General features: G+C 63.7%; 1 protein-coding gene across 1 annotated transcript; it reads left to right on the top strand.

The window, feature by feature from the left end:
* The first annotated feature begins 1,264 nt into the window (after positions 1-1,264).
* LOC136996506 (dnaJ homolog subfamily B member 1-like) lies at positions 1,265-6,731 on the top strand. Its single transcript, XM_067317432.1, is given in 6 exon segments — positions 1,265-1,591; positions 4,328-4,509; positions 4,511-4,542; positions 4,544-4,692; positions 4,695-4,891; positions 5,956-6,731. Coding segments are annotated over 6 exon segments (1,002 nt in total). The 5' UTR covers positions 1,265-1,380; the 3' UTR covers positions 6,187-6,731.
* The last annotated feature ends 1,942 nt before the right edge of the window (positions 6,732-8,673 follow it).

The raw sequence follows: 8,673 nt of genomic DNA, 5'->3' as shown, positions 1-8,673 counted from the left end.
CACTGAGGTGCCACGTTGGGGTCACCAGGGGGCAGGTGTCACTGTGGTGCCACATTGGGGTGACAGGGGGCCAGGTGCCACCACGGTGCCATGTTGGGGTCACCAGGGGGTGGGTGTCACTGTGGTGCCACATTGGGGTGACAGGGGGCTGGGTGTCACCGCAGCACCATGTCGGGGTGACAGGGGCCAGGTGCCACCATGGTGCCATGTTGAGGTCACCAGGGGGCAGGTGTCACCTTGGTGCCATGTTGGGGTGACAGGGGGTGGGGTGTCACCACGCTGCCATGTTGGGGTGACAGGGGGTGGGGTGTCACCACGCTGCCATGTTGGGGGTGACAGGGGCCACGTGTCACCACGATGCCATGTTGGGATGACAGGGGCCTGGTGTCACCGTGGCGCCATGTTGGGGTGACAGGGGGTGGGGTGTCACCACGCTTCCATGTTGGGGGTGACAGGGGCCACATGTCACCACGGTGCCATGTTGGGATGACAGGGGCCTGGTGTCACCGTGGCGCCATGTTGGGGTGACAGGGGGTGGGGTGTCACCACGGTGCCATGTCAGGGTGACAGGGGCCAGGTGCCACCACGATGCCAAGTTGGGGTCACCAGGGGGCAGGTGTCACCTTGGTGCCACGTTGGGGTGACAGGGGGCTGGGTGTCACCGCCACGCCATCTTGGGGCGACATGGGCTGGGTGCCACTGCGGTGCCATGTCAGGGTGACAGGGACCTGGTGTCACCGTGGCACCGTGTCGGGGTGACAGGGGGCGGGGTGTCACCACGCTGCCCTGTTGGGGTCACCGGGGGGCGGGTGTCACCACGGGGCCCTATCGGGGTGCCGGGGCCACGTGTCACCGCGGCGCCATGGCGGGGTGACAGGGGGCGGGGCCACCCCGCCGTGACGTGCCGGATGGAGGTGGCGGGCGGGGGGGGGGGGGAACAGCCGACGTCACCGCCGCCGCCACGGCCGCGGCGCCCCGTCACCGTGGCAACGGCCCGCGGCGGCAGGGGTCGCGCCCCCCCCCGTCCCCCAGGGGGTGGGCGTGGCCAGCCGAGACCCCGCCCCCTGAGGGCGGGCGGGCGGGCGGCAGGCGGGGGCGGGCGAGGCCGCGCGCGCGCGCATGCGCACCCCCTCCCTTCCTCCTCAACCCTCCCTCCCGCCCCTGTATGCCGTCAGCCGTGACGCGGCGGGCAACGATTGGCTCCCGCCGCGGAGGGAGGCGCGCGGCGATTGGCCCGCGCCGGCGCAGGGGGCGTGGCCGGAAGGTTCTGGAGGGCGGCGGGACGCTCTGGAAGGTTCCGCCGCGGCCGTATTTAAGCGGCGGCGGCGGCGGCGGCGGGGCCGCTCGGCCCGCGCCCGGTGCTAGCTCGTTGCCGCCGCCATGGGGAAGGACTATTACCGCACGTTGGGCCTGGCCCGCGGCGCCTCCGACGAGGACATCAAGCGGGCGTACCGCAAGCAGGCGCTGCGCTACCACCCCGACAAGAACAAGGAGCCCGGCGCCGAGGAGCGCTTCAAGGAGGTGGCCGAGGCCTACGACGTCCTCAGCGACCCCAAGAAACGCGAGATCTTCGACAAGTACGGCGAGGAAGGTGAGCGCCGGTACCGGGAGGGCCTGGAGGGGGCGGGGTCCCGGTACGGTGTGTGTGGGGGGACACACCGGTACCGGGGGGGCGGGTCACCGGTACCGGGGGACACACACCGGTACCGGGGAGGGGAGGCGAAGGAGGAGGGCCTGGAGGAGGCGGGGTCCCGGTACCGGGGGGACGACGACACACCGGTACGGGGGGGGGCAGAGTGTCGGGGGGGGGGGGACACCGGTACCGGGAGGGGGGGAGAAAGAGGGAGGGCCTGGAGGAGGCGGGGTCCCGGTACCGGGGGGACGATGACACACCGGTACTGGGGGGGGGGGACACACCGGTACCGGGAACGGGCAGGGCGTCGAGGGGGGGCGGGGCCCCGGTACCGGGGGAGAGGACGGGGGGGGGGGGGGACACCGGCCCCGGGGGTCGCCTGAGCCCCGAGGCCTAGTTGAGGGGGGGGAAGTGGGGTTTTGGGGGGGGGAGGGTGGGAGCTTGGGTGCGGGGGGGGTACTGGGTGCTCTTAGGGTGCTGGGGGTGAAGGTGGGGGGGCAGTGGGTGCTCTTAGGGTGCTGGGGGTGAAGGTGGGGAGTCCCTGGGGTGCTGGGGGGGGCAGTGGGTGCTCTTAGGGTGCTGGGGGTGAAGGTGGGGGGGCACTGGGGTGCTGGGGGGGCGCTGGGTGCTCTTAGGGTGCTGGGGGTGAAGGTGGGGAGTCCCTGGGGTGCTGGGGGGGGCAGTGGGTGCTCTTAGGGTGCTGGGGGTGAAGGTGGGGAGTCCCTGGGGTGCTGGGGGGGCGCTGGGTGCTCTTAGGGTGCTGGGGGTGAAGGTGGGGAGTCCCTGGGGTGCTGGGGGGGCACTGGGTGCTCTTAGGGTGCTGGGGGTGAAGATGGGGGGTCCCTGGGGTGCTGGGGGGGCACTGGGTGCTCTTAGGGTGCTGGGGGTAAAGATGGGGAGTCCCTGGGGTGCTGGGGGGGCAGTGGGTGCTCTTAGGGTGCTGGGGGTGAAGGTGGGGAGTCCCCGGGGTGCTGGGGGGGCAGTGGGTGCTCTTAGGGTGCTGGGGGTGAAGGTGGGGAGTCCCTGGGGTGCTGGGGGGGGCAGTGGGTGCTCTTAGGGTGCTGGGGGTGAAGGTGGGGAGTCCCTGGGGTGCTGGGGGGGGCAGTGGGTGCTCTTAGGGTGCTGGGGGTGAAGGTGGGGAGTCCCCGGGGTGCTGGGGGGGCAGTGGGTGCTCTTAGGGTGCTGGGGGTGAAGGGGGGGAGTCCCCGGGGTGCTGGGGGGGGCAGTGGGTGCTCTTAGGGTGCTGGGGGTGAAGATGGGGAGTCCCTGGGGTGCTGGGGGGGGCAGTGGGTGCTCTTAGGGTGCTGGGGGTGAAGGTGGGGAGTCCCTGGGGTGCTGGGGGGGGGCAGTGGGTGCTCTTAGGGTGCTGGGGGTGAAGGTGGGGAGTCCCTGGGGTGCTGGGGGGGCACTGGGTGCTCTTAGGGTGCCAGGAGCCCCCAGGGTGCTAGTGTTTTTGGGTGGGGGTGACCTGACCCCCACAGTGGGTGGGGGAGAAGCTCCTGCTCCCCACCCAACCACCCGATGGCTCGGGGCACCCATGGGTGCGCCGAGGGGGGGGGCGGCGGCGGTGGCAGCAGCAGCGCTTGGCCCGGGGCCCCTCGCCGAGCAGGGCCGACCTGTTTTTGGGTGCCAGCACCCACTGGGTGGGTGCTGGGTGCCGCCTGGCGCCTAAGGAGCAGAACCGGTTTCGGCACCACGGCGGAGGGGGGGGAAAAAAACACCGGATCCGGCCCCGGCGTTGGCGAAACGGCGTCGGAAAAAGGGGGGGGGCGAACGGAGCCCCGAGAAAGCGAGTTTTGATTTTTAACTTCTTGATTCGGCTTTAACGATTTTACTTTATTATCTTATTTTTTCTAACGATTTTACTTCTCTATTATCTTGTTTTTTAGCGCTTTGACTTTATTTTTTAATACTTTTACTTATTTTTTAGCGATTTTACTACTTTATTATCTTATTTTTTAATGCTTTTACTTCGTTATCTTATTTTTAGCGATTTTACTTCTTTATTATCTTACTTTTTTGGCGATTTTACTTCTTTATTATCATACTTTTTTGGCGATTTTACTTCTTTATTATCATACTTTTTTGGCGATTTTACTTCTTTATTATCATACTTTTTTGGCGATTTTACTTCTTTATTATCTTACTTTTTTGGCGATTTGACTTCTTTATTATCTTACTTTTTTTGGCGATTTGACTTCTTTATTATCTTACTTTTTTTGGCGATTTGACTTCTTCGTTATCTTACTTTTTTTGGCGATTTGACTTCTTCGTTATCTTACTTTTTTTTGGCGATTTGACTTCTTCGTTATCTTACTTTTTTTGGCGATTTGACTTCTTCGTTATCTTACTTTTTTTTGGCGATTTGACTTCTTCGTTATCTTACTTTTTTTTGGCGATTTGACTTCTTCGTTATCTTACTTTTTTTTGGCGATTTTATTTTATTTTTTAGTGCTTTGATTTCATTATCTTATTTTTTAACGATTTGATTTCTTCACTGTCTTATTTTTTTAGCGATTTTACTTCTTTATTATCTTTTTTAATGCTTTGATTTCTTATTATCTTTTCAGCGGTTTTGCTTCTTTATTATCTTGTTTTTTAGCGATTTACTTCTTTATTGTTTTTAGCGCTTTGATTTCTTGAATTATATATATAATTTTTGGGTGCTTCCTCTCCCCCCCCCCCCCCCCGCAGGCCTCAAAGGCGGCGGCCCCGCCTGCGGCCCCGGCGCCCCCAACGGCCCCTGCTTCAGCTACACCTTCCGTGGTGACCCCCACGCCATGTTCGCCGAATTCTTCGACGGCCGCAACCCCTTCGACACCTTCTTCGCCCAACGCAACGGCGACGAGGACGACGACGACGCCTTCGCCGCCTTCCCGCGCCGGAGCCTTCGGCAACCTCGGCTTCACCGGCCTCGAGCCGCCCAGAGAGCGTTTGCCGCCGCCAGGATCCCCCCGTCCTCTACGACCTCAAGGTCTCCCTGGAGGAGATCTACTCGGGGTGCACCAAGAAGATGAAGATCTCCCACAAGCGCCTCAACCCCGACGGCAAGACGGTGCGCACGAGGACAAGATCCTCACCATCGAGGTGAAACGGGGCTGGAAAGAAGGCACCAAGATCACCTTCCCCAAAGAAGGCGACCAGACGCCCTGCAACGTCCCCGCCGATGTCGTCTTCGTCCTCAAGGACAAACCCCACGGCGTCTTCCGCCGTGACGGCTCCGACATCATCTACCCGGCTAAAATCAGCCTCCGTGAGGTGGGTGCCACCGCTGAGCTCCGTTGTGTCCGTGTGCCACCACTGAGCTCCGTTGTGTCTGTTGTGGCCACGTGCCACCACTCAGCTCCGTTGTGTCCATGTGTCCATGTGCCACTGCTGAGCTCTGTTGTGGCCATGTGCCATGTGTCACCGCCAAGATCCATTGTGTCCATGTGCCATCATCCAGCTCCATTGTGTCCATGTGTCCATGTGCCACTGCTGAGCTCCGTTGTGGCCATGTGCCATCACCCAGCTCCGTTGTGGCCATGTGTCCATGTGCCACTGCTGAGCTCCATTGTGGCCATGTGCCATCACCCAGCTCCGTTGTGGCCATGTGTCCATGTGCCACTGCTGAGCTCCGTTGTGGCCATGTGCCATCACCCAGCTCCGTTGTGGCCATGTGGCCATGTGCCACTGCTGAGCTCCGTTGTGGCCATGTGCCATCACCCAGCTCCATTGTGTCCATGTGGCCATGTGCCACCACCCAGCTCCGTTGTGGCCATGTGCCACGGCCGAGATCCGTTGTGTCCATGTGCCACCACCCAGCTCCATTGTGTGTCCATGTGCCACCGCTGAGCTCCGTTGTGGTCATGTGCCACCACCAAGCTCTGTTGTGTCCATGTGCCATGTGCCACCACCGAGCTCCATTGTGTGTCCATGTGCCACCACCAAGCTCCGTTGTGTCCATGTGCCATGTGTCACCGCTGAGCTCTGTTGTGTCCATGTGCCATGTGTCACCACCCAGCTCTGTGTCCATGTGGCCATGTGCCATGGCCGAGATCCGTTGTGTCCATGTGCCACGTGCCACCACCCAGCTCCATTGTGTCTGTTGTGGTCATGTGCCACCGCCGAGCTCCGTTGTGGTCATGTGCCACCACCAAGCTCCGTTGTGTCCATGTGCTGTGTGCCACCACCAAGCTCCGCCGAGCTCCGTTGTGTCCACGTGCCACCACCGAGCTCCATTTCAACCGCGCGCTGGCACCTCCTGCCCACGTTGTGGTAGCTTTTATGGAGTCTCCGGCTTCTCCTGTGGATGCTGATCCCTTTTTTTCCCTCTTGTTTAGGCCCTGTGCGGCTGCACGGTCAACGCTCCCACCTTGGATGGTCGCACCATCCCCATGGTCTTCAAGGACGTCCTCAAACCCGGCGTCAAGCGCCGCATCCCCGGCGAGGGGCTTCCTTATCCCAAGAGCCCGGAGCGGCGCGGCGACCTCGTCATCGAATTCGATGTCCGCTTCCCAGACCGCATCCCGCCCGCTTCCAAAACCATCTTGGAGCAGGTCCTGCCTCTCTAAATGCTTCCCGGGTTTTTTTAAGGACTTAGCCGGAACTGCGGGAGCATTTTTTTATGATTATTTTGTTTGCCCTATTTTCTGTGGGGACCAAAGTGGGATTTTCCCGGCGGCGGGGAAAATCTCCCTGTTTTCCAGAGGGTGCCGGCTTCGCCCTGCTGTGGGGGGGGTTGGAATGTGCCACCCCCCCCTCTTTCCGCCCCCTTTTTCCCCCTCTCCGAGGGTGACGATGTGCCGCGGGGCGGCTCCGCTGTTGCCCTTCGGCCTCCTCCTCGCTGCTCCCAGCATTTTCCCCGCTGCTCCGCCCATAACTGGAGACTTTAACCCTTCCCGGAAAGCCCTGTTGGACGCTGGGATTTTCCGACAGTGGAGATGGACACCGGGATTTTTCCGACACCGGAGATGGACCCTGACTTCCGGCCTGTGGTGTTGCCCTGGCTTTGGAGAAGAGGGAGAGGGAAGGGGGGGGGGGGGAAATATTCCAGCACCTTGGACTTCCTTCGAAGGCCTTTTCCGCCTTCGGATAGGGGGGAGCGATTTTGTTATCCTATTTGGATTAAAAAAAAGGGGGGGAATATTTTGGGGGGGGGGGGAATGGTGTTGCCTGGGGGCCCCTCCTGGAACAGGAGCCGGCTCTCGGCACTCGTGTACAGATATTTTGGGAGGGTTTTGTATAAATTCCTGTAAAATTTGACCTGTAATTAGGAAAACCGGGAATGTTGGCTTGTTTGTGTGCGGGGGGGGGGGGGGGGCTCAAAGCCTCTTTAATGGAGGTGGGGGGTGGGGAAAAAAAGGGGGGGGATGATCCGGGTGTGGATTTAGGGGGGGGGATTAGCGGCTGGGCTGGGGGAGGGGTTAAGAGCATTAGGGCTGGGCGGGTGCTAAGGGGATTTTGGGGGGGGGGGGATAAATCTGGCCTGGGTGGTGCCCCCCCTCCAAAATTGCACCGATCCTGGGCTTTTTTCCCCCAAATTGTGCCACTCCTGGGGTTTCCCCCCCCCAAATTGAACAGGGCTCCCTTAATTCCTATGGGGGTGCAGGACCCTGATCCTCTCTTCTTTTTTCCTTCTGAATTGCACCAGTTTTGGGCTTTTTTCCCCCAAATTCTGCTGCTCCGTGGGCCTCTCCTTCCCCCCCCCCCCCAAATTCCCCTGGGGCTTTGCCCCCCCCTCAAAGCTCAGGTCTTGCCGCCGCCTACAGCTCCCAGCAGCGCCCCCGCTTGGCGCCCGCAGCGGGGCATGCCGGGACTTGTAGTCCGCGCCCGCCTGCGCGCCGCTGATTGGCTGCGCCTGGCGCCGCCTTCCCCCCCCGTGGGCGGGCTCATTGCCGAGCAGAGCGGGGGGGGGGTGCCGCCCACCCACCCCCGCTCCCCCGCCCGCGGTGGTGCCGCCCGCGTGCCGGCGTTGGGTTGGGCCCCGTCCACCGCCCCCGGCCGGAGCCATTTCCTGGAGCCGCTTCGCCCCGCCCCGCGCGGCGCCTATTGGTCGGCGGGGAGGCGCCGCTGCGTTCTGATTGGGCCAGCGGGCGGCGCCTCTGCGCGCTCATTGGGCGGCGCGGAGGCGCTGGTCACGCCCCTCTCCAGTGGGTCAGGCCCCGGCAGCGCCCGGCTGGAGTTTGCCGAGTGACGGGCCCGGCCCGGGGACGCGGACGGTGAGGGGCGGGGGGGGGGGGGGGACCGGGGGGGGACCGGACAAGGGGGAACCGTGGCCGGGATCGGCACCGGAGCGGGGGGGGACCGGGATCGGGATCGGCACCGGGACAGGGGGGAACCGGGACCGGGGGGGGGCCGGGACAGGGGGGCACCGGGACAGGAGACGGTGAGGGGACACCGGGACCGGGGGGGACAGGAACCGGGGGGGGGACCGGGACGGGGGGGGGGCACCGGGACCGGGGGGACCGGGACCGGGGACTGGGGAGGGGGCCAGGAGAGGGGAGGAACCGGGGACCGGTGAGGGGCCGGTGGGGGAGGGAGAACCGGAACCGGAGGGGGGGGGGGAACCGGGAGCAGCCGCATCCCGGGAGCTGAACCGGGAACACCGGGAGGGGGGGGGCCCGGACTCCTGGCACCCAAAGGCCCCCACAGGGCCCCCCCCAACTCCCCCCCCCCGGTGCCTCAGTCACCCCTTTCCCGGGGCACCCAAGGGCCCTACAACCCCCCCCAACTCCCCCCCCCCGGTGCCTCAGTCACCCCTTTCCCGGGGCACCCAAGGGCCCTACAACCCCCCCCCAACTCCCCCCCCCCGGTGCCTCAGTCACCCCTTTCCCAGAGCACCCAAAGGCCCCAATAGCCCCCCCCACTTCACCCCCCCGGTGCCTCAGTCACCCCTTTCCCAGAGCACCCAAAGGCCCCAAAAGGGCCCCCCCCACTTCACCCCCCCCTCCCCATTTCGGGCCCCCCCCCGTGCCTCAGTCACCCCTTTCCCGCGGCACCCAAGGGCCCCCCACCCAGTGCCTCACTCTCCCTTTCCTCCCCCCCCACAGGCCTCCGCC

The sequence above is a fragment of the Apteryx mantelli genome, unplaced genomic scaffold (genome assembly GCF_036417845.1).
Source record: "Apteryx mantelli isolate bAptMan1 unplaced genomic scaffold, bAptMan1.hap1 HAP1_SCAFFOLD_40, whole genome shotgun sequence".
Lineage (NCBI taxonomy): Eukaryota > Metazoa > Chordata > Aves > Apterygiformes > Apterygidae > Apteryx > Apteryx mantelli.
The sequence above is the reverse complement of the archived record's forward strand: the minus strand, read 5'-3'. Positions and strand labels throughout refer to the sequence as shown.